This window comes from Phoxinus phoxinus, assembly GCF_949152265.1.
Source record: "Phoxinus phoxinus genome assembly, chromosome: 15".
NCBI classification, from domain to species: Eukaryota; Metazoa; Chordata; class Actinopteri; order Cypriniformes; family Leuciscidae; genus Phoxinus; species Phoxinus phoxinus.
In genome coordinates this window covers 31,604,039-31,630,936 of record NC_136890.1, presented here as the reverse complement: position 1 = coordinate 31,630,936, position 26,898 = coordinate 31,604,039, and the positions used below count along the sequence as shown (strand labels likewise).

The 26,898-nt window shown below is 38.4% G+C and overlaps 1 protein-coding gene across 1 annotated transcript; it reads left to right on the top strand.

The window, feature by feature from the left end:
• The first annotated feature begins 607 nt into the window (after positions 1-607).
• On the top strand, positions 608-25,506 carry adra1aa (adrenoceptor alpha 1Aa). Its single transcript, XM_079636696.1, has 3 exons — positions 608-1,032; positions 8,228-9,954; positions 24,479-25,506. The coding sequence occupies exons 2-3, from the start codon at positions 9,030-9,032 to the stop codon at positions 24,991-24,993; spliced, it is 1,440 nt and encodes a 479-aa protein (XP_079492822.1). The 5' UTR covers positions 608-1,032; positions 8,228-9,029; the 3' UTR covers positions 24,994-25,506.
• Positions 25,507-26,898: the final 1,392 nt, after the last annotated feature.

Sequence of the window (26,898 nt, the reverse complement as noted above, 5' to 3'; positions counted from 1 at the left end):
ACTGATGGTTTGAAATACAGAACTCTTACAACAAACTCTTAATAGTGAACAGAGAACTTGAACAGTGAATATATATATAAAATAAAGAAACATTGAAATTATCTCACAAACACAAAAAGGACACAACCTCTTGAAGCTCCGCCCCCTGTTCCGGGAGCAGCAGCTCATTTGCATTTAAAGGGACAGACACAAAAACGTTGCGTTTTTGCTCACCCTCAAAAAGTGACAATTTTAACATGCTTTATAAAAATATTTGTGGGGTATTTTTAGCTAAAACTTCCCATACACACTCTGGGGACATCAGAGACTTATTTGACATCTTGTGAAAAGGGCATTTTACCAGCCCTTTAAAGTACAAATATTCCATGTCATGGATATGCACTTGTTTAAACAATAAACACACACACACACACACACACGCCGATGTGAGAGTTATTGTATAGGAATTAATTATCAGTGAACAACAAGTCCGTCATTTGGACCAGTTCTGATAAGTTTCTTTTCTAAGTTCATTTTCATGTTGGAGTGAAATATGACTCGTGCATTATTAGGTTCAGCGCTTAGGATCACAGTAAGAACAGTTCATGAACCTTGTGGAGTTTGAACCAACAAGTTTTGGGTAACCACCCTTCTCATGTCTATTTTCACCTCTACGTCGGAGGCTATTTTAACCATAAATCGCGTCAGCAGCTGATTCACTCTTCTTTGAGGTGATGTTCCAGTGCTGGCCAATAGCCACGTCCACATCCACGAGCTCCGAGCGCAGCAAAGTTTGTGCGTAAAGGAGGCGGCGCGGCGCCATGACTCACTCACTGTCACCTCCTCTGAGAAATACTGATGTCCCGAAGACCCTTGCGCTCAAACGTGCGTGTGGAAACACAGAACTGCACTTGACTCGCTGAACTTGAGCTCTGCAGCTGTTTCCACAGCGATGACAGGAGAGAGTGAAGCGACGAAGCGGAGACGCGATGCGCGTCCATCTACTCAAACACCTCCGGATCGAGTCCTCGCGTTCGCTGACACGCTGCTGAGGTGAGTGTCCATTCAATCGCACAACTGCTAGACTGTATTGAACAGGCAATCGTTATGCATCACACAGAAGAAATGTTCTTTTCCCGTTCACAAACTTCGTGTGATGTAACGGAGGCAGATGTGCGCTGGAGTGAGTCTACAGGTTGCTCCTGATAACTTCACAAATATGCTGTCGACTTCAGTTTACGCTCTTTAAAATGAGGGATCGAGTGTGTTCGCTTGTTTAACGGATGTATTGGTGCATACTGATGTAATGCATCGATCAGCTGTGTTCCAGAGATTTCTGCATCCTCTCCAGCTGTCAGAATGATTTATGCATGATGGGCAACATGAAAAGGATACTCTTGTTGTTTTGCATTGACTGGGGCAAAAATGGTTTGATTGTAAAGCAGAATTTCTCGTTAGACTCTGTCTTCTCAAAAACAAACTGTTGAATCTGAAAATGTGAACTATTTGGTGGTATATATTCTGAAAAGAAGGATAAACACACAAATGCATACAGATGCTGTAGCTTTTCATTTACAGACTAGTCAGAATTGCAACTATATGCAGAACAGTTATTGCTCTAATCATGGAGCAGATGTTAACGCTTAATTAAATACACCAATTCTAATTACATTGTGTTCTAATGAGTTTCTGATTTTATTAGTAGTAAACAATTCTTGTTTTATAATGAGATACGCTTTTTGTTGCAATATTACGAATTTAGGTTAAGATTTACATTAATATGTTTGTAATCATTTTTAAGGTCCTGCTCATATATATATATATTTTTTTTTTTCCTTCATTTTTTAAAGTACAAATATGCCTCTTAATTAATATGCAGTCATAGAAGCCTCTTAATATTCCACATTGACTGCCCATATTTAAACAATAAACACACACACACACACACACACACACACACACACACACACACACACACACACACACACACACACACACACACACACACACACACACACACACACACACACACACTTTCTACCCATCACAGAAAACTCTGCAATTCTACATATTCAAAAGACATTACATATGATTTATAAGCTGTTTTCCTCATGGAGACCAAAAAATGTCCCCATAAGGACAAGGATTTCAGACATTTTGTCCTAATAATGTATGGGTTTACCGGCCCATTTGATTATAAATGACAAGAAACGTATATTTACAGTAATTATAAGACATTTTAAAACTTGTATAATTAGATACAATTCTTAAATATACATATTTGCATTATTGTTTCAGATGTAGTTGCCAAATTTTCATAGACCGCCTTCAATTTGAATATTTGGGCCATTTCTCGCTCATGACAGAGAGAATACGGTGTTCCTGAAGAGGAATGTTGTAGAAAGCCGAGGAGCTGATCTCTCAGTCAGTCAGCAGAGATATGGCACTGCCCGCGTGCCCTCTTCACCCTCACGCTTTGATGCTACATAAACACAGAGCCAGTGACGGAACTCATTTCTGTCTTTTTGAAGCCTGTACATTAGTACGCTTCGACTGGCATTACCTTTCAGCGGCGAAGCCTAAATATTTGCCTCTCTTTATGTAAAAGCAGGCAAGCGTATCCATTCATTTCACCAGTGGCATTGGCGATTACAGAGAGAGCGCTGCGGCTCCGGTTATTGCTCGCCCCTGCAGGCCTGTGATAAGTACTAGGCAAAGAAGACCAATAATTGTGATTTAATCTCAGTCGGAGTGAGTGTGGCCTACAGGCCGTGGAGGGACCACCGAGCTCAAACTCAACGGATCGACTGTTTCCATGATGAGTGAGACTCTCGGACCGCCCGCAGGCCGCCCTGATTTATTCACAATCTTTTAATGAATGATAGAGGCTCTTCTGTGGTTATCTTGTCCTGGTCCCCCCCACCAACACATTTGGAGGATCTACTTTGTCTGACACACCCTTTTCAGTTCTTTGAGTCTCTACTAATGGTGTGTTTGATTAGGGAGACATCTGAAACGTGCACTTTTTTTTGGACTCCATTCAATAGTCCATGTCTTCTGAAGAATTCATATGCTTGATTTGTGTGAGGAATATCTTGAAATGCATGCCATTCGGTCCTGTGTCAGAATGGTCACCGTGATTCTGCAAATTTTTATGATTTTGTGATCACCGAAACCGATTTTGTTGATCCTGGAACAACATTCCTGTCCCAAATATGCATAGTCTTAACCCTATCCCTACCCCTAAACTTAAAATAAATAAGTTATCCCTAAAATCAGAGGGAAATGATAGGTGAAATATCAGTGATGTAGAAGCACATATAGAAGCCTAAACTTGATATAACCTGTAAACTTGTCCCTTAAATCTAATTGGTTGATTGGATTGTTGTTCCAGGATCAACAAAGATGTTGATCATGTTGAAATCATGGAAAAACTGAGGTTTGAGTAGTGAAAAATCACTTTAATACAGAAAGTAACACATTGAATTAAACATTACATTTATATGTATTATGTTGATCACTGTTTTGATTTGAGTGATATTAATTTCACGTAGATTTTCCGGACCTCATTGACTTCCAGTGCATGAACAAAATCACTTAAACCACTTAATATTAAAATATCATTTGTGTTCTGCAGATTAAAATAAATGCTTAATACACTAAATGGTAACACCTAAATTAACTCAAATCAAGAAATATGATTTAACATCGTTGAATCAACCTAAATACATTAATTTATACCAACAAACGTCATTTTTTATGGGTTAAATCAATAACCTGTCAATAAGTCTAATGGGGCTGGTCTAAGCATCATTTATGTGTTTGTGTTGAGTTAACTCCTGCATGGGGTTTTGGTTTTATTCTCACGTGCTTATTTTAGCTTTTTTAGTTGATGTTGTTCAGCACAGCGGTTTACTATTGTTGTTTTACTGTGCTTTGGAGAGAGATTGCATTAAAGAATTATGTGTTTCAGTACTCGCTGGTCTCTCTTATATATCTCTCGCAAGACACTGAATTTCTTTTGCTTGCTGAGGTGATGAGCTGTTTTGTCGAATCGATTCTCGTGCACGACCATATGGATGCCAGTCTGGCGAAGCTCAAGGTTTCTTACTGACGTTAGTGAGAATCATCTGGCTGTCAGTTTTATTTACGGACTAAAACAACAAGTGCTTCAGTTGCGTCCCTCACTATAGGTTAAATCCGGGAGTCTTGTCGATGCTCATTAATATGTATAAGTGAACAGATAGCAGCTCAGGAGAGGACGGTGTAGCGCTGGCAGGAGGGCTGGTGTGCAGTGCAGCATGGCAGCTCAAAGCCATCCAGATGAGGCTCTGAACAGCTGGCCTGTCAGCGTGGAGCTCCACTCGACACTCCGGTGAGGCCCAAATGTCAGACACCGGTTGATGTCGTGATGGGGAGATCAGAGACGGAGAGACCGTTGAATGAGCGCTGCATTCCACAATCTCATTCCTTGGACTATTATTATCACGCTGAGTCTGGCAAAAAGGAAGGGATTCTGTTTCTCTCGCCTGTGTGGATAATAAGGCGGTCGCATTTAGCCAGAGGAACAGAGGAAATGAATGCTGGCGTGCACAAAGAAGAGGAAGGGAGATAATGCAAGGGGATTTGTGTAAAAAACACATTTTTAGGCAACATGAATTCATTGTTGTGCGTGATTCATCCATGCATTTTTTTTTTTCTATAGTCTTTCAACAAAATGCAATAACGCTCTCTGACAGTGAAGTTCTGCTGATATAAGTCCAGGAGGGCGGGAAAAACAATAATCAATCTTTTCAGAGCACAACATACACTGAGAAGAGAAATCCTGATCTTAATGCCTACATTAGCATAAGACTTTTCAGTAGGCATACCTCGATGTGCCAAAATGTGCATAACACAATCACAGTGCACTTGCATGTTGTATCCCACAATGCAATGCACTCGACTAGAGCTTCCAATTTCCAATGTGTCGAATCCATGATTTTAAATGATCTGACTGCCCAAGATTTAAGACATTTGTAGTATACACCATTGTTCAAAAGTTTGGGGTCAGTAAGAATTTTTATGCTTTTGAAAGACGTTTCTTCTGCTCGCCAAAGCTGCATTTGTAATCTCTGCAAAATCTGTAATATTGTGAAATCAAGCGTTGCGTCAGTTCTGGCAGGTCACGATAGTCAAGCTCGCATCAGCTGACAGTCAGCTGAGCAGCTATCGCGTTTCTCAGGACGAATTACCCTCCTCCCTCCCCAGCTCCACCTCTCGCCTGTCAGGATTTGGCATTCTGGTTTCCCTTGAATCAGAATAAATTCTCAAATTATGTTGTACTTTAAAATCTTGAATTAATGACATCTGCAATACATTCATGTTGGTTCTGTTCTGTTTACCCCAAGCGGGATTATTGCTGCTCTCCTGCTCTTATCTATGCTAGGCTGCATGGATGCGCAATCCAAACTGTATGCTAATCGTCAATCGTATTTGACGATAGTGATCCTGACAGAAAAGTATTATTTTCTTAAAAAAAAAAGATCTTACTGACCCCAAACTTTTGACCGGTAGTATCAATAAATGCAGTTACAGACTTTAATGCTGGTCATTTTTAAATTGATGAATTCATTTCCAATCAAATGAATAAAAATACTTTGTTGTAGCTTATAAATGAAAAATGCCTAATTATGTTTTATAGAAGAAAGAGAATCTTTTAATAGGTTTGCTTTAAAGTGCAATAGTTTGATCATTTCAAAAAAAGAAAACAATGCTTTGTGTTAATCAACAATCCGGTCCAGTGTTGAGGTGTTTGTGTTTCAGCACAGCTTGTGTTTTCTAAAACGCAGTTCACAGTCGAGAACAGCAGGAGTGTTTTTGTGTCCTAACACCTCAGTAGTGTCCAGCCAGCAGCGAGAGTCACCTCTGTGCCTCATTAAGCTGGAAATCAGATCAATATTCTGACTAATGTCGGAAACGCGAGCGTCTGAGTAGGAGTGTTAAGCTTGTGTGCATTTCTCCTCTCAAAGTTAATTGATAGAGTCACAAACGGATGGTAGGCGATCTCATTAGAAGTAATTAGTGTCAATCGGGAAAAATAATAGCATAGTAATGAAAAAGATCAGGGGTTTTTTTCAGTTTAAAATGATGCATGTGCACGGTTTATGATCAGTGGTTTTCCGCATGTGTGCAGACTCTGTCACAGCTTTGCACAGCTGAATTTATTCTGACATCATTATAAATAGAGATGGCAAAAAAGATTAATTTTCCTGTCTGTCTGATTCTGCACATGCGTTTGGCCGAACACTGGTTAAGGTAGAAGAATGACAGAACAGAACAGAACAGATTTTAATTTCTAAAGGTCAGGAAGCCAGAAACCTCTCAAAAGAAACAAAGCAATACATCTTTGTCGACAGACAGAAAAATAAAAGAGAACGGATTTGGTTGTGCAGCTGAGGGATTTGCCTGAAATCATGAGATATTTGAATGTTATTAAATGTTTTCTTAACTTACTAAGCTTTTTCTGTGTCTTATGGCAAGCAGCAAGAATTGGCTTGATTAAAGTGGGAATTAGAGAGCATGAAAACAGCAAACATAAAAAGGTTCTCTGGTTTGAGGCAGCCTGTGTTTTTGCCCAGTGGGCGCAGGTTTTTTTACACTCAACTGTAAGGTAAAAAATAAAAATAAAAAATCTGTCGCTGTTTCAGTTCGCTCTGAACTGGCCAGAGTCTCACAGGACACAATCCTGTTAAAACCCCTGTGAAAGGTTGTTTTCTGCATCTGTGGCTGCCTTCGCTCAGAGACGATCTGAAACATTTTTACATTTTCACAGCCTCGATGTGTTTATACGTGCGCTCGTGCAAACTACATTAACTCAAACCTTTCCAACTTGTAGATTTTAAATATTGATAGAAAATGTTGTTGGAAGCTTATGTTGATGTTGAAGTCATGCAACCATTGTGTAATTTTTTATAGTCACATTTTAGTTTTTTCTTCAAAACTTGTTCATTTGTGAAGATTATATTGATGAATCATAAACTTTCCTGGCCTCAAATCTTATTATCAAAAGGTCAAGGGACAAAAGTTTTTTTTTGTCAAGGTAACCAGGTTGAAGCTATTGCTAACTTCTGGGTTTGTATTTAAAATCTTTAACCTTTTTTTATTGATTTCATGTAATATTAAAAATTTCTGAGATTTGGGGTTTCATAAGCTGTAAGCCATAATCATTAACATTATAACTTTTGCACGATATCATTTTTTTTTAGTTTCACCTGTATAGACACCTTGGCATATTTTCCAGTCTTTCTCAGGCTGTTTGGTACTTTAAGACTTCTGTATGAACATTACCTTTATTATGATTGCACTAATGCATACTTGTTGTTCACGATGGGCCAAGTCACTGAATATTAAACAGGTGTTCAACTTTTCAACTTCAACTTTTATTTATTTATAGAGCACATTTAATAGCAACGTTGTTGCCCAAAGTGCTTTACAGTTTACAGTAAAACACACATCTATAAAAACATTTATCAGGCCTAGCAGATGAAGGCATAACTACACACTCTTCGACACACCCCTCACCCAACAGCATAATGAGATCAGAGAAAGAAAGAAAACTAACTAAAAGTATGTTATAACTACAGTGTACACTACCCTTACCTAAAAGCTAGGTTAAAAAGATACGTTGTTTTTTTTTTGGTGTTAATATAGTATGTAAATGTGTTTGTTCATATGTTAATGAGCTCATTGTTTAACATCAATTATGAACTGTCTTTGCAGTTTAGTTTCAATAAAATATCTGGATGGGCTGAAACGAGAAGTTTGCATTGCGAACGTTATGACTGCATAATCTTTTATCACACTCACAAAAATAAATATGCCCTGTTTGGACTGCTTTGTCAATATACGCTATTTGTCTTGTACTGAGTAGGAAAACGTGGGCTGATCATCTTTTCTATTAAACACTGACCATTCATTTTATTTGATCCAATTTGATTTTGTTTGACATCATGAATCATTTCAGGAGAAACATATAAATAAAAGCATTTGTTTTGGTGAGGATCTCTCACGGAGAGAAATCCATTTGCAGGTCCTTTATCAGAGAAATATGAATTAATGAATCTATATATCATCCACTGGAACTGGTTCATAATTTTATGCCAAACGATTGCACACTTCATTATAATGCATGAGTAATGGCTTAAAAGTTCCCTGTCTGATAAATGAATCCACTTTACTGATAAAACTTTCTCTCTGTGTGTTTCAGGGTTCAACAGTGTTCAAACCAAACCAGCATGGATGCTTTACGACCAAATCTATTCTGATTGAAGCTGTTCACCTAAAATTTGTGTGACTCACCAAGAACTGCTCTTCAGCTAAAAATATCTCCTCGGCACATGCCAAAGTGCTTTTAGCTTTGTCCTTGTTTTCCGCTTTGCAACCTCAGTGACACCAGCCAACGCCAGCCAGACTTTCAGTGTGAATCTACGAGTGACCGCCAGAACCATGCAGACCGTTTCCAACCATCGCAGATGTGCGCAAAAAAGATGAGAAGCCGTTCTTCACATTTACAGTGCTTTATGAATGTGCAAGTCGACTCGGATGTTTGTAGAGCGTTTTGACACCTTCACACATCGATGCATTGATGCACGGTCGCTCATGCATCAATCCTGATGCCTGGAAAACACAATGCCATTTGTGTTATTTTCATTGTTCTGTAAGATGTTGCAGCTGCACATGGTTATGAACATGTCAAAACATCCTTCGAATTTATGACTTTATGACAAAAGAATCTGATGTTCTCCTCAGCATAATATGTTTAGTTCCCCCGTGTTTGTTTTTTTACCCACAGCGATTTTCCACGAATCATTAAAAGCCCATCTAGGGCATTGAGAAATGAGAAATGAGACGGCTTAAATTTCATCACGTTCCCTCACAGCTCTACTGGAAATGCCTTGATTTTCTTGAACCACGGCCAATGCAGTAGTACAGTTTTTTTTGGAGAGAATCCGATATTAAGGTGCAAACTGAACTGGATGCCACGTGGCTCGCAATCAGACCATTATTAAATGCCTGGAAGCCTTGAACACATGGTTCCCCTGAAAGACAACATGACCCCGGAGTCATTCTCTGAGAACTGTAGCAACTGCAGCCAAGTTCTCGCCCCGGAGCTCAACGTCACGAAAGCCGTCGTTCTGGGAACGGTGTTAGCGATCTTCATCGTTTTTGGCGTTCTGGGTAACATCCTGGTTATCCTCTCTGTGGCTTGCCACCGTAATCTACGCACGGTTACGCATTACTTCATCGTGAACTTGGCGGTCGCGGACCTTCTGCTAAGCTCCACGGTTCTTCCCTTCTCCGCAGTCTTCGAGATGTTGGGTCGTTGGGTCTTCGGACGGACTTTTTGTGACGTCTGGGCGGCCATGGACGTCCTGTGCTGTACGGCGTCCATCATGAGCTTGTGCGTGATCTCGGTGGACCGCTATATTGGCGTTAGCTATCCTTTGCAGTACCCGTCCATCATGACGGAGCGACGGGCATTGCTTGCACTCATTGGTCTGTGGGCTCTATCAATCACCATCTCCATTGGACCTCTTTTCGGCTGGAAGGAACCGGCGCCAGAGGACGAATCCATATGCAAGATAACCGAGGAACCCGGCTACGCCATCTTCTCCGCTTTGGGGTCCTTCTACCTTCCATTGGTGGTGATTCTGTCGATGTATTGCCGCGTGTACGTGGTCGCAAAGAGGGAGACTCGAGGACTGATTAGTGGACAGAAAACGGAAAAGTCTGATCACGCCGCCGAGGCCGTAACCTTGCGGATACACAGAGGGAACGCGACGGTGTCCGAGGACGAGGCTTTGCGCAACCGGACAAACTTCACACTGCGTCTGCTCAAGTTCTCAAGGGAAAAAAAGGCCGCTAAGACCCTGGGCATCGTTGTTGGATGCTTTGTCCTTTGTTGGCTTCCGTTTTTCCTGGTTCTTCCGATCAGTAAGTGTCTCATTTTTTTAAAATATTTGATTAATACCAGCCTTTTTGAGTGTAGATATATTTGACTGATGAAAATCTAAGCCAAAAATAAAATATTTTTGCCTGTAAAAAAAAGGGAGTCATATCTTAAGGATCATTCTACAAAATAAAACATGATTTTCTGACTTTTCGTCTTTATTTTAAATCATCTTTTTCTCCAATTAGAATTTTTCTTACTAATATTAAACAATGTCACACCATGTTTAAATAAACCATATGAAAAATAAATTAGCATTTGTGTAAAAACCACCATGTGCACCGTTTAAACAAGCCATTATTTCCTTCTTCTGAACTTTGACATTGTAAGTATTTTCCACAGCTTTTGTATTTTTCAAAACACATTTTTAACATTGATAAAATCGTTGAAAAAAGTGACAATTTTCTTTTAAAATAATTGATATTATAATTATTTCGTTTTTTTCTTTTCACAGTTTTGCTTTTATCACAATGTGAGATACTGTAGAGTGAAATTATTTAATGAGGCATTTTATATGCAAGTGTTCTTCACTATTTGTGAAAGTTTGTCACCATATTTTTAGGATGACCCTTAAAAGTGCCATTAGACTGTTTGGCAAAAACACGACGGCCTGTTCTTTTTGATCTAGAACGTGCATGTGTATTACCCGGAAGAATTATGAAATCATTTTTGCCTGATTGTATTGCCGATTTGGAATTGTGTTATTGAAATATAAGCATGGCAAAGTTTAAGAAATGTCGACATTTTCCCCGTTCAGATTGATAGGAGTTATACTGTGCACTGCGTTTCCAAGATGGCCACCAAGTGAACCAACTTACCTCAAAAAGGACTTTGTCAGTGGACAGTGTGGTTTAAATGACTATAAGATTGAAGATCATTAAAAAAAGGAAGAGTTTTAGATACCTCAGAGCCAGGGCTGCAGAATATATCGAAATTATCGAAATATCGCACGGACCTGCAATAACTGTGGTGATGAACAAAAGACAAAGAGAAAATCATTCAGCATTCAGCTCTTGGCTGAATAACTTTTGTAGCTTTAATAAGAATCAGTATTTAATTCATAGAGTGAAAACTAAGCTGTGTATTATTTTTACATCTGATTATTCAGTTTCTGTTGTTAAATAAAAATAACACTTCTTATGCTCAGAGGTGTCAAGTAACGAAGTACAAATACTTCGTTACATTACTTAAGTAGAAAATTTGGGTATCTATACTTTACTTGAGTAATTATTTTTCAGCCGACTTTTTACTTCTACTCCTTACATTTTCACGCAATTATCTGTACTTTCTACTCCTTACATTTTAAAAATAGCCTCGTTACTCCTATTTCATTTCTGCTTGTTTTAGATCTGAGTCCCGCCTCCTGAACACAAATCGCTAAACTGATTGGCTTTGTGTTTTCTTTCTAACTTGTGAGAGGCTGTCCGCGCGGCGCGCTGTAGTTACATTTTGTTGTGCGAAGCGGCAAAACTCTATGGGGTGATTATTGTTGCAATATTCCAAATAAATAGATTAATATTCACAAATAAATGTAAAGAGATTCACAAAAATGTATCGAATGCACAAATGAATAGATTAAGATCCACAAATAAATGTAAAGAGTTTCACAAAAAATTATAAAATTCACAAATAAATAAAATGAGATTTGCAAATAAATAAAATATTTACTAATGTTTTCTTATTTTACAAACACAACTCTGCCTGGCATTTATTTGTGAATCGGTTCCTGTGCATTTGTAAATCGCTGCACACATTTGTGAATCGGTTCCTGTGCATTTGTGAATCCCCTCACGCATTTGTGGATTTTGAAACACTTCTAGCGCAGACGTGCAGAGAAATCCACAAATAGGTGGACTCCACCCACCGCCTACTCAAGCCAATCAGATAACGGCCACATCGAGCTGGCCAATCGTAGCACGTTATCGCTTCAACCAATCACGTTAGGCTTTACGCTCGGGGCGGGAAGTGGGAACTGACTGATTCTTGCATCAATGAAAGGAGCACTGGAGCGCAGTAGTAGCGCTGAACTGTGTGTGTGGCAAAAACACTCTGTTTTCAAAAGATTGTTGGAGTTTAAGGCCTCTTTATATTTCCATCAGGATACATTCAGGGAATTATGATAATCAGAGATCCCGAGCATCATGAACAGTCTCTACACCGGCAAGAGGCGCGTCACAGCGCGTCAAAAGCAAATAGCCACTCACTGTCTGTTCACTGCTGCCGTAGCAGTTTAAATAATGTAAAACTAGCATGTTTGAAATGTTAACACACATTCCCTATGTGACGTCTGCTTAGCTTTATATGCATAATCGTGCTCTTAACGGCTCTGATCGTAGCCTGCTTATTGACTAGTGCTGGTTAAATCATATCGTGATAGTGTAACGTTACTGGACGCGGGGCAGTCATTGATAGTAAACGGATGCCCGCACTTCTGATGTAGCGGCTACTTTACGCAATTAGGACAAATGTTTTTGCACATTCGCTTTGCCCAGTGTAGATTGCCTCGCACAGGGTAGGCACGATGCATGACACTATACGATTTTGCCTTTTAAAGCACAATCGCAGTGACAAATAGCAATAGGATATAAATAAATGTAATGTAGAATACCAAATATAAGCCCAAATGTATAAATACAAAAACATTTGTCCTAATTGCGTGAAGTAGCCGCTACATCAGAAGTTCGGACATCCGTTTACTATCAATGACTGCCCCGCGTCCAGTAACGTTACACTATCACGATATGATTTAACCAGCACTAGTCAATAAGCAGGCTACGATCAGAGCCGTTAAGAGCACGATTATGCATATAAAGCTAAGCAGACGTCACATAGGGAATGTGTGTTAACATTTCAAACATGCTAGTTTTACATTATTTAAACTGCTACGGCAGCAGTGAACAGACAGTGAGTGGCTATTTGCTTTTGACGCGCTGTGACGCGCCTCTTGCCGGTGTAGAGACTGTTCATGATGCTCGGGATCTCTGATTATCATAATTCCCTGAATGTATCCTGATGGAAATATAAAGAGGCCTTAAACTCCAACAATCTTTTGAAAACAGAGTGTTTTTACCACACACAGTTCAGCGCTACTACTGCGCTCCAGTGCTCCTTTCATTGATGCAAGAATCAGTCAGTTCCCACTTCCCGCCCCGAGCGTAAAGCCTAACGTGATTGGTTGAAGCGATAACGTGCTACGATTGGCCAGCTCGATGTGGCCGTTATCTGATTGGCTTGAGTAGGCGGTGGGTGGAGTCCACCTATTTGTGGATTTCTCTGCACGTCTGCGCTAGAAGTGTTTCATAATCCACAAATGCGTGAGGGGATTCACAAATGCACAGGAACCGATTCACAAATGTGTGCAGCGATTTACAAATGCACAGGAACCGATTCACAAATGTGTGCAGCGATTTACAAATGCACAGGAACCGATTCACAAATAAATGCCAGGCAGAGTTGTGTTTGTAAAATAAGAAAACATTTGTAAATATTTTATTTATTTGCAAATCTCATTTTATTTATTTGTGAATTTTATAATTTTTTGTGAAACTCTTTACATTTATTTGTGGATCTTAATCTATTCATTTGTGCATTCGATACATTTTTGTGAATCTCTTTACATTTATTTGTGAATATTAATCTATTTATTTGGAATATTGCAACAATAATCACCCCATAAAACTCCTCCGAAGGAAACCTACTGTAGATGCGGTAAGCGAGATAGAAATGAATCAACAGTTTTGTGCTCAAGAATACGGGGCAAATCGCGTCAAATATTGCTTTGGGGACAGCCGTTTTTACAATATTGCCTACTGTATGACAATCGCGGGATAAGTGGCAAACATAATCGTTAGTGTGTGTGTGTGTGTGTGTGCGTGCGCGCGTGTGTGTGTGAGAGAGAGAGAGAGAGAGAGTGTGTGTGTGTGTGTGTGTGAGAGAGAGAGAGAGAGAGAGAGAGAGAGAGAGAGAGTGTGTGTGTGTGAGAGAGAGGAGAGAGAGTGTGTGTGTGAGAGAGAAGAGAGAGAGTGTGGAGAGAGAGAAGAGAGAGTGTGTGCGTGCGTGTGTGTGTGTGTGTGTGTGTGTGAGAGAGAGAGAGAGAGAGTGAGAGAGTGCGTGTGTGTGTGTGTGTGTGTGTGTGTGTGTGTGAGAGAGAGAGAGAGGAGAGAGAGAGTGTGTGTGTGAGAGAGAGGAGAGAGAGAGAGAGTGTGTGTGTGTGTGTGTGTGTGTGTGTGTGTGTGTGTGTGTGTGTGTGTGTGCGCAACCATTATAGTGTCAAAATATCCCCACAAAGATGGCAATATCCGAAATCCTTATATGCGGCTGAAACAGGTAGCCTAGTGCCTCACAAGTTTTTCAACATTTACATTTTAATATAACATTATAGTCATTATGGCCTTAGAATATTTTTTTTTGGGGGGATGCAGACCCCTTTGGCGCGGTCTAAGTTTTTGTCCTTAATGGCATTTTTTGCCTTGCATTACTTTTACTTTTATACTTTAAGTAGTTTTAAAATCCAGTACTTTTACACTTTTACTTGAGTAAAAAGCTTGAGTTGATACTTCAACTTCTACAGAAGTCATTTTAAACCCTAGTATCTGTACTTCTACTTGAGTAATGAATGTGAATACTTTTGACACCTCTGCTTATGCTACAGTAAAACACTGCTGTTCTCTTTCAGAAGTTGTAGGGATGTTTTCTTAGGTTATATTTTAGGTTATATAATAGATAATTTAAGTTTACTTTACACACTTTAAGCATTATCGTAGCTCATATTGAATATCGCATTATTTAATGAGTTATCGCATTTTTCTTCAATATCGTGCAGCTACTCAGAGCTGAGACTCTCTTCGCATTGTGTGAAATATCTGGTCTGTATGTGTAATTTCCACGCTTTTTCTTGACAGAAGTAAGTTAACAGATATGCACAGGAACATTTTTTAGGTTTCCTGTCTGAAATTCAGATGCACAGAGATTTTCCAAGTGCTAGAAGATGGGAAAATAATTGCCTCAAGTGGGTAAAATGCTGCCATGTGGAGAATGGAGATGATCAGGAAAATATTTAGCATGCACGCTCAGGGTTCATCTCGCAATTTTAGCCCTGTATACAGGTCGAAAGAATCAACTCGCTCGCGGCTCCGCAAATACTTGTAGTGCAGCTGGAGTATTTGTTATGCCAGTGGTTTAAAAGATGTTTGTTTAAACCTTCATTTAGACCGTTCTCTCAGACAATAGGGTCACGAGTGTTTACGCAATATGTTTGGCTTCAGAAATGAGTTTCACAGAGAGTCAGGACGACCAGTAATTCCCTTAATGCACAGCAGAGCTTCTCGGGTTCCCCAGATATGAAGTTTAGCTGTTATTATATTTCCCACCCCTGCAATAGGGCTCTTGTGAGACCTTTCGGTTCAAGGTCAGTCCGAGTTAAACCACAAAATAGAGTCGGTCAGGAAAAAAACAAAGAATCCAGTAAATGGTATTATTGGAAAGCCAATGCAAACAAATAAGCATAGTTTTATGAACCTGTGGTAAACGTGGGAGTCTGTTAACTCAAAAGGACACACAAATGATTATGAATCTGCATGTCGATTTGTAAGAAACATGATTTGCACGATTCTGAAATGATTACTAATTAACTGGCATTAAATTGCGAGTGTTTAATAAAGCTCAGGGGATTCAATGACCTTATCAGCATGACTCAGTCCACGCTCTCGCTCCTCAACCACATTTGTAGTAGCAGTGAAATCTAACACACTGCGTTCAATAGGAAAGTTGTTAGTTTAATGTTACGGCGATCGATGCGACTCTATTTTTGCATGTATAGCATCTCACGGTGGAGCAGAGAGACATTTTGCATTCATGATGAAGTCGCAGTTTAATCCGTGATAATTAAAAACAACAAGTTAATTGTTTTCCCAGCAAAGTAATTACATGCTATTTTCATCACAGAATCCACTGGACGCCCCGGGGCAGAAAGATTTCATAGATGCTGTGAGTTGGAGACACACTGTATAGTGTAGTATATTATCAGGGGGGTTTTGCTGACAAACGTGGGTATTAGGATGACGGATTTGCCCTTCGGACAGACTTTCTCCCTTTTAAATCTTCTCTCGATGCTTCCTATACAGTAGCAGGAAAGAGAAAATTATTTTTATGCCTGGCTGCGTCTCAAGAACATCCACTGCATTAAAGTCAGTGTGATAATACTGCATGAACACAGTGACTTATATATAGCAGCCAGGGGGAAATCACCATGGTAAACAGTTTATTATATTATTATTGTGCATGAACAATAGTTATGGATTGTTCTAAAGGGTTATGAGTCTTTATGAGAGTCAGTAAGCAACCATCGGCGAGAACACCCTAGCAACGGCATAGCAACAAGAGTTTTGCATGGGTGAACAACACTCATTTTTAGGGCCCGAGCACTGATGAGGTTTATTTCTTATTTCTTAAATTGTCAAATCTTCTTTGCGATATATCAGTACTATATCATTTAGATATTTGCACTTTATTTTTATTTAATGGCTTCCTCTATTTGTACATTTAGATTGCCTTTGGTTTCATATAACTGGGATATTTTTAATTAGTTTTTATTTTTATATTTTCTGTCCATTTTAATTTAAAGTTAAAGTTTTAGTCATTTTGTTGCTTTTAAATAAATGTCTATATAGTTTTTATTAATTTGTATTTAAGTTTTACTTTCAGTTGTGTTTGTCCGTCAGATAAAACTAAATGAAAATAAGAAATGTAAAAAAGATTTTTGTTTGTTTTTAGTTTTAGTTTCAGTTAACTATAATAACCCTGCTTAATGGTAATTAAAAACACCAATAATTAAAAAAATATATGTATATGTATTCATTTTAAATTGTGACATAATAGTGTAAAATGTTAATATGCATCCCTAAAAAAACAGTTATTACATTTAAACTGATATATATATATATATACTGTATGTATGTATATATAGGCTTTTTTATCACTTAATTAATTGCACAAAAGTTACAAATAATTACCAAAAATGGCAAGTATTTATGATTTATGATTTATATTTTTTTTCCTTATGAATTTGTTTGACGTCCCATTCTATAGGCCTGTATGTCTGCTTTTGCTGTTGCAGAAAATATAAAAGATTTCACAAACAAAAATGATAACAATAAACTATAACAGTCAGCTTAAGGTAGCTCAAGTATTATGCGGTTAAATGTCTCCAAAATGACTCCAAAATCATACACTGGAGTGTTGAAATTAAGCGTGATCTGCAGTGAAGTTACAATCATGTTGAATTGTGGTCTATGGATCTGCCTGAAGTGTACATGTTGAGTAGACTCGCTCGGGTCGGTCCAAATACACTTCCCTCGGCCATTTGACGAAGTTGAACGCACTTCAAAATGGCGGTGGGGATTCCCTAAGGAGAATTTCGGGAGTGTATGTCTAAAAGTGGAGTTAGACGCAGCCTACGCTGGCAACGACAGAACCGGCGAGTATAGTTGGCTATTGGCTAACGATGCTTTTGGGAAACGCATGTTTTTATCACCTGAACAAGCTCTATTAGAGACTCTTAGAGACCGTCTATATCCAGTTAAACCTGTGTCAGACAGCATGAGTCAATCTTTAACATTGAATTCATGTCTGAAATTCTCACATGGCTTAAACTCTCTCTTCTCTCTGATCATTTGCCCTGACAAGGAACCATGGGGAATGAGGCGGGAGCTACTAAACTACTCAGCCTGAAAAAATGAAATTGAAAACGAGCTCAGTCATCCTGTATTTTTGGAAGCATTTGCACAGTGGATGCATAAAATGCAGTAGGGATCTGTGAGGCTTTAATAAATAATGGGCATCAGTATCCACTGTGGTTAATATTACATTAGAGCTAATATTAAAGAGCAGCGGTGGCTTGACATTAAGAAAAGCACAGGCAAACGTTTTTGTGTCTACAAGTTTTTGAGAGCAGTCGGATCATTCGCAAACAGTGGCATTTGTGTATCCATGACTTATGATATAATGAACAGGGTGCTAAAATAAGTCACATTATTTGATAGATTTAACCTCAGGAATACGAAAAGTGGGATTAAAAATGAATAAATAATACAATTATGACAATTCCACTTTCTCTGTGACATTTTTCTACTCAGATCTTTCAAACTTCATATTTGAGGATGTGAAATCATAAAACTATTTGGTAACACTTTACTTGAAGGGGTGTGCATAAGACTGACATGACACCTTCATAATCATGAAGGAGGTTTTATGCATCTTTATGACAACTGCCAGCCAGTAAGTGTCATTCGCTCAATTATGACATTTTTAATGCAAATATGACATTGTTTGAGAAGTCTTTCTCATGACAACTTGACATTACCAAGACAACACAACCTGTCATAAATATGTCATAAGCATGACATAGCAGATTAATATCAAACTTAAGAAACCACTTAGCTTTATGGGTTAACAAATTAACATTACATTAAACTGTCATGTGGCTGGTTTTGACATTGGCTGTCATGAGGCTATTATAACATTTTAATGACAAATTCAATTTGTACCACTGTAGTTGAAGTCAAGAAAAACATTCATGACAGTTATAATCCCTCATGACAGCCGATGTCAAAACCAACCACATGACAGTTTAATGTAATGTTAACCCATAAAGCTAAGTGGTTTCTTAAGTTTGATATTAATCTGCTATCTCATGTTTATTATATATTTATGATGTTGTGTTGTCTTAGTAATGTCAAGTTGTCATACCAAGACAATGACAGGTTATGATGTATTGGTTATGTCAAGTTTTCATAACAAAGACATCTCAAACAATGTCATATTTGCATTAAAAATGTCATAATTGAGCGAATGATGACAGTTGTCATAAACATGCGTAAACCCTCCTTCATATTCATGATGTGTCATGTCATGATTGTAAAGGTGTCATGTCAGTCTTATGCACACCCCTTCAAGTAAAGTGTTACCATATATTTTTAAGTTATTTTATTTTTTTGTACAATTGATCAGTATTTCATTATGATTATGTGTAAATTGGCCTTATCAAGCTCACTAGTTTGTTTATATAATAATGGATGGAAAAAAATCGTAATAAAAATTTGATAGACTTTTTTTCTTGGCCCAGAGTACAAAATATTGATTGACTATTGTGGTGTGGTGCATTGATATACACTTTCTTAAGGCTGTTATTGCACTGGCCTTCAATCCTTTAGCATTTCGAATGTGAATAAAACCACCAGAGTTGACTTGGTTATGTATTGAAATGATTGAAACATACGTATTATAAACTTACTGTAGTGGAGTGTAAATCATGTAGTGCTTTCGGGTTAGTAATGATAGCAACTGGTACTTTGCAAGTCTGTAACCACATATTTAGGATTAGAGGGTAATAGTTTAACCATGTAAAGCCTGACATATGAAACTAGTCAGTGGATCATTTTATTGAAGGGGTGTTTGAGTATGAGTTTTCTTTTTTAACTTTAGTTAGTGTGTAATGTTGCTGTTTGAGCATAAACAACATCTGCAAAGTTACAACACTCAACGTTCAAAGCAAAGGAAGATATTTGCTAAGAAATGGCTTTTTAAGGACTACAACAAACGGCTGGTATCGACTACACGACATTCCTCCCGGGTTAGTGACATCACCAACCCTAGAATTTACATAAACCCCGCCCCCGGTAACGCGATTTAGATTATCAAGACAGAATATGCTAATCAATGACTTGAAGATAACTACACATAAGCTACATAAATTAATCAACTAACCATTCAGAAATGTCCTGTTGCTTCTACATGTTGTCACTTCCTCTTGAGACTCTCCATCATTGTCTAACTCCGGTTTGAACATAAAAGGCTAAAAGTTTTTGAAGTTTTCAGTGCGTGTCCCCATGAGGTAAACTGCTAACACACACAAGCTCTTGAAGCTCCGCCCCCTGTGAAGGGAGCAGCAGCTCATTTGCATTTAAAGGGACAGACACAAAACGGTGCGTTTTTGCTCACCCTCAAAAAGTGACAATTTTAACATCTATATAAAAACATCTGTGGGGTATTTTGAACTAAAACTTCACACACACACTCTGGGGACATCAGAGATTTATTTTACATCTTGTGAAAAGGGCATTATACCACCCCTTTAAACCAAATCAAAAGCTCTGTTTTACAACGTATAATGAATGATGTACAAATAAGCGTTTCTCAAAAGCCTGATGGATCATATTTGATGCTCACATTTTAACATGATATTTCTAAAGAAATACTTGGGCCTGATGATTTCAGTCCATGAGTCATCATTTCAAATGATAATTATTGGGAAAAACTGCAGAAATGTCCAGACACTAATGACGGTTTCCTCAGAATAGTTAGCTCCGGCACTGACTGCAACATACGGCCGTGTCAGAGGTCTTTGTGTGTTTACAGAGATTTTTGACAACACCAGATAAGCCCAGCGGCTCTTTCTAATGATGACTACCAGTCGTTCCAGCAGTCAAGGACAGCGCTGTTATGCATATGCAATGTGATGCTTCAGCAGGACCTGGTGCTTGATTTAGCATCAGATGAATGGTTGTTTCTCTCCATCCTCTACGCCTCGTAACGGGCTTTAAACCACACCTCAGTGCGCTGAGGACATAACTTTTGATGGAATCTGACCTGATAAACAGCCACTTTCATTGCTCAGGCTTTTTACGAGAGCCTTTTTGCCACAGTCGCACAGAGAGTCTCAGGGTTTGACTCGAGGAAACACACTTTCCCAGTAGAAAGCGTTTGCAGTTTCAGTCATTATCATTATGGGCGCGGACAAAATCGCTTTTGTTTTCTCATTTTGACTTCCTTCAATTTGACGCATCATTTAGTCAGATCCACTATTTATATTTCCACAAGCCTCACTCGGGATAGAACATCAGTCATTTAATTTTTCCATTTTTATATTTTCTTCTCTATTTATGCATTAAAACACATTGTGACTCCTGATCAACAGTTGTGAGAGGACCATCAGTCGCTGGACGAATGACGAATCTCACAGGACTAGTCAAGAACATGACCAGGATATATTTTTATAATATATATTTATATATATATATATATAGCCTATATATATTTTTTTTTAGAGTAAACTTTTTTTAAGTAAATTATAATTATGGTTCTATCTACTCTATCTACTGTATCTCTAGACCCCTAACCCCTCCCCGCCAACACACACACACACACACACACACACACACACACACACACACACACACACACACACACACACACACACACACACACACACACACACACACACACACACACACACACACACACACACACACACACACACACACACACACACACACACACACACACATTTGTTAAGTGACCTTGGGTACCATGAAAGGCGCTATATAAGTCTAAGTTATTATCTATCTATCTATCTATCTATCTATCTATCTATCTATCTATCTATCTATCTATCTATCTATCTATCTATCTATCTATCTATCTAAAGATATATCTATCTTTCTATTGGGCATTTTAGGATCATTAATTTTCATCATTTTTTAATACAAATTGTCTTCTGACAATTTTTTTTGATACAAAACATTCTTTAAGCATGAACATAATAAATCCATTTTACTCCAGGTTACATTTAATAAATTTGTAATAATAATAAAAACATGTTTTAATAAAATGTATATTTATTTATATATATTTTTAAGTACAAATTATAAATATATGTATTACATAATGAATATGATTATACAATTTTCAATAAAAATATTATGATGAGAATTTATGCTTAAAATTGTTTAATTGCCATGAAAATAATTTCACAAACCCAAAAAGGGTTAATGGTCCTTAAAGGGTTAGTTCACCCAAAAATGAAAATAATGTCATTAATGACTCACCCTCATGTCGTTCTAAGCCCGTAAGACCTCCGTTCATCTTCGGAACACAGTTTAAGATATTTTAGATTTAGTCCGAGAGCTTTCTGTCCGTCCATTGAAACTGTATATACAGTATACTGTCCATGTCCAGAAAGGTAATATAAACATCATCAAAGTAGTCCATGTGTCATCAGTGGGTTAGTTAGAAGTTTTTGAAGCATCGAAAATACTTTTTGGTCCAAAAATAACACAAAATAAGACTTTATTCAGCATTGTATTCTCTCCCGGGTCTGTTGTGAATCTGCGTTCAGGACTCCGCAGTGACGCTGCTGACGTAAGACGCTGATGACGTGTCATCTGGTGCGCCCGAGCTTCGTTTACAGTCTGAGGGAGACGCACGCTATATTCAAGCTATTCTACATTGTTTGCGTGGATATCATTTTTTTAATGGTGCGTAAATGTGCATGTCGCGGATGAGACACTTTTACAGCGTGCGTTTCCCTCGGTCTATAAATGAAGCTCGGGCGCACCAGATAACACGTCATCAGCGTCTTACGCCATCAGCGTAACTGTGAAGGATTGACAACAGACCCTGGAGAGAATACAATGCTGAATAAAGTCTTATTTTGTGTTATTTTTGGACCAAAAAGTATTTTCGATGCTTCAAAAACTTCTAACTAACCCACTGATGTCACATGGACTACTTTGATGATGTTTATATTACCTTTATGGACATGGACAGTATACTGTATACAGCTTCAATGGACGGACAGAAAGCTCTCGGACTAAATCTAAAATATCTTAAACTGTGTTCCGAAGATGAACGGAGGTCTTACGGGCTTAGAACGACATGAGGGTGAGTCATTAATGACATTATTTTCATTTTTGGGTGAACTAACCCTTTAAAATTAAGAAAATTCTTGATGCAAAATGAATAAATGTTTAATTTCGAGGTGAAATATAACGTTACATTACTGGTGGACAGTAACTGTAGATGACTGAACCTCTTCCTCTTGTTTAGCCTGCAGATAGTAATGATTCAATTGTGGCGTTCAGAGCCTGTCTGTCAGTCTCTGGATCTCCTTTATCTTCTACCCTGTGTGCGTAAAAGCCCCTCTAGACTCGCTCTTAAAGTGTGTTACGAGACGCTCTGAAGACAGATGCTGCGTCTCGAGGCCAGGTGGTTTTGCTAGACACTTTAATTCTTTTAATGGTATACGGCCGGCATTGCATTAGAAAAATCCATTGGGTGTGTGAACGGTTAAATACATACCCGTGTAATTCTCTTTTCTGTGCCTGTGTCTTTCAATTCCTTTCCTCTGAAGGGTCCTTCTCTGATCATATTGAGCCGGATTTATGACGGCAATTTGAATAAAACTATTAACCTTGATTAACGGAGGAACGTTCCAGCGTGAGATCAGATCAGATTCTATAAAAAGACTTGGCCGGCATTGTGATGCATGACGTAGTTATCTGTCCTGTCACACGGAGAGAGCGGTGCTGAGAAGGATGCTTTCAGAAGCGTTCACACGTTTTTCTCTTTTCCAGACCTAACCTTTCACATTTTCTGCTCCTTATCTATTCATTTCAGGTCTCATTAATCTTTCGCCATCTTTTTCACAGAGCTGAAACCTTTTAAGAGCCTTACTTAATTTATCGATTGCTAATCCATTATGATCCGAATCCAGATGAATTTTCCTGGATGTGGTCACATACACATATTACGCAGACACATGAAACTGCTCTTTTATCAGGGAACGGAAACTCACCTGCTCGTTTCTTCAGTGCACATTATTTTCATTTCGGCTGACGTCTCCTCTCCATCTACCATATTGAGACACATAATCAATCCATGATCGATAAATATTGATGAATATGCATCTCTTAGAAATATGTCAGAAAATGGAAGCATGAATTGACTTACAATGGTTGATATAGTTATCAGGTTTTATTGTTCATGTTCATGTACAAATACACTGATTGTACACTCTAAAAATGTTGGGTTGTTTTAACCCAATTTTGGGTCAAATATGGACAAACCCAGCCATTGGGTTAAATTTTTAAAATGCATTTTTGATCCAACGTTTGGGTTTGTCCATATTTGACCCAAAATTGGGTTAAAACAAGCCAGAGTAGAGTATGATTTCTTGTAAAAGAAATGAACACTTTTATTCAGTAAGGATGTATTAAATGTTCAAAAGTGATAGTAAAGACATTACACTCTAAAAAATGCTGGGTTGTTTCAACCCAATTTTGGGTCAAATATGGACAAATGTTGGGTTAAAAATGTAATAATTTTTTAACCCAACAGCTGGGTTTGTCCATATTTGACCCCAAAAATATGGGTTGAAACAACCCAGCATTTTTTAGAGTGCAATAATGTTACAAAAGATTTCTATTTCAAATAAATGCTGTTCTTTTGAACTTCTCTGTTCATCAAAGAATCCTGAAAAAAAATATCAACAGTTTTCATAAAGATACGAAGCAGCAACATTGATAATAATCATAAATCATATTAGAATGATTTCTGAAGGATCATGTGATACTGAAGACTGGAGTAATGATGCTGAAAATTCAGCTTTGGTTATTGAAAACATCAAGTAAACATTTAATGATACCAGACTCAAATTCTTCCTTGTCTGTCTAGGCTCCATCTTCCCAACGTACAGACCCTCGGACACAGTCTTCAAGATAACGTTTTGGCTGGGCTATTTCAACAGCTGCATCAACCCCATCATCTACCCCTGCTCCAGTCAGGAGTTTAAGAAAGCCTTCCTGAGTGTGTTGGGTGCGCGCTGCCTCCGCAAGAGATCTCCGCCGTCCCACCCGCTGTACCAGAGCCACAGTCCTCGGCAAGGCCAGTCTCAGATCCTCGGCCTGTCGAGCCGCGACAACCCGTCCCATCTGAGCCCGTCTTCTTCTATAGTGCTGTCCCGCAGCCCTTCCTCCAGGGAGTGGCAGGCCCCTTCCCGGACCTCGTCGGTGGGGACGACCGGGGTCAGCGTGGGAGCCAAAGTGGCGGGGATGTGTGGGAAGAACCTGCTGAGGACGTGTTGCAGCGTGATCGCGGATTCGCCGCAGCCCGAGCCGCCTGCGCACAACTCGCTTCCCGTCATCAAAATCCATCAGCTCTCGCTGTGTGAGGACGGGGACGCGGTGTGAATGAGCGGCACGCTGGGGAAATCACTCTAAGGAGACTCACGCTGACTGTGATGCCACTTGAGTCTCAGACTCGAGAACACAAACCGATGAACAAAAGCCAGACGCTTTGGGTTGAAACGATCTGCGCTGGGAATATTGAAAGCTGATGCAACGCTGTTGATGCTTATTAAAGGGACAGTTTACCATTAAATGTAAACTGTCTTTATTTACTCAACCTCATGTTGTTCGAAACCTGTCAATTGACAGTCAGTGGATTAAAACGCATTTGGGAATTGCATAATGACTTAACCCTGTAAAGCCTGAATTATGAAATGATAGTCAGAACAATCGAATTAATTACTGCAATGGAACAGTTTATTGAACAAAATCAGAAAATAAAGTTTGCATATGTGTTTTATGTTTTGTATCATATTTGATGCATCAGGCTTTTATGGCTAATACTGAGAATATTGAGCTCATAATTGAGGAGGAAAAACTTATGCAATTTGGTGCAGATACTGATATTTATATGACCAAACACATGAAATTATGATGCTTGTAATGTAAATCAGTATAGTATACTACTTAGATAAAATGCATATAGATATCAGTCATCACTCTATATCTGCCAGTAGAAAGATGATATTTGAATGCTTAGTTTTATGATCAATCTCCGTTTAGTTTTAAAACATATGATGCAATGCAAAGCAACAAATAAACCTTCCTCAAAAGCCTGATGGATCATATTTGAGACACATTTGAACATGATTTTTCTAAAGGAAAATGTATGGATAATCAAGTAAACCTGAGTTGCTTCAGTCCAGCAAGTTATCATCTTGAAATATTTCCAACAATATTTAAGTTATTCTTTAACTTTAAAGTAATTTCACAGCAAAGAGACACATAAACTGAGCTAAAGGAGAACGTTTTTACATGTCTACAAAAAGGCCTTTTTCTTGCCAAAAAGTGCAAACGATCAATCAGACGACAGAAGCCATGTAGTAGATTGTGTGCAACAGGTTTTACAGCAAAGTTTTGAACATGCTGATGATTAAGAGGCCTTAGACATTTATGACCCAGTAGGCTTTATAGGGTTAAACTCAGTATAAGCTATCATGTTCTTCAGAAGATGTTGAATATATAACGCACAAGTCTCATGGACTATTTTATGCTGCTTTAATTGTCTTTTTTTTTTTTTGTCTTTTTGTAGAGTTTGACAAACATGGGCACATTGTTTTATGTTTTTAAGCTCGGAATGACATGAGCATGAACAAATACTGACAGAAATGTCATGTTTGAGTGAACTACTCCTTTAAAAGGAGGCCGTGCACGTGTTTGTTTGCTCGGAAATTATGGTGGACATCATTCTGCATGGGTCTGTGATGATAAATACCAGCAATTTTTATTATTATTATTATTATTATTATTGACCGCAGTTATTTTACCAATGTCTGATGAGTGTTTCTATATATATATATATAAAAAAGAAAAGAATATTATATTTTCGACTGTTCGCTCACCGGTTCAGTTTCTGATATTGCACTACAGTTAATGGCCATGGGTTGTTTGCATTGAGTATAATCAGAAAGTTTTACAGAAAACCGATTAATCGTGATGCACAGAAACCTTTGTGAACAGAGAATTGATCCTCAGTGTGTCTTTTTGGTATTCCTGCATGGTCACCGTATTATCTGTGCACCCCTGCTACGTTAAAGATGGCTCGTTTCACCGCGGGACCAACAGTCACCCTTACCATAATTTGTGTTTCTATTACTGTGATCTGGGAAATGCACAAATCTCCATGTGATATTGATACTTGATACTGACCTTGACCATAACAATGAATATGTAATGACCTCAAAAGGACCAACTTATGTTGCTTAAATGCCTTATAACAAGTGGCACTTCTGTTATTGTGTTTGTTTT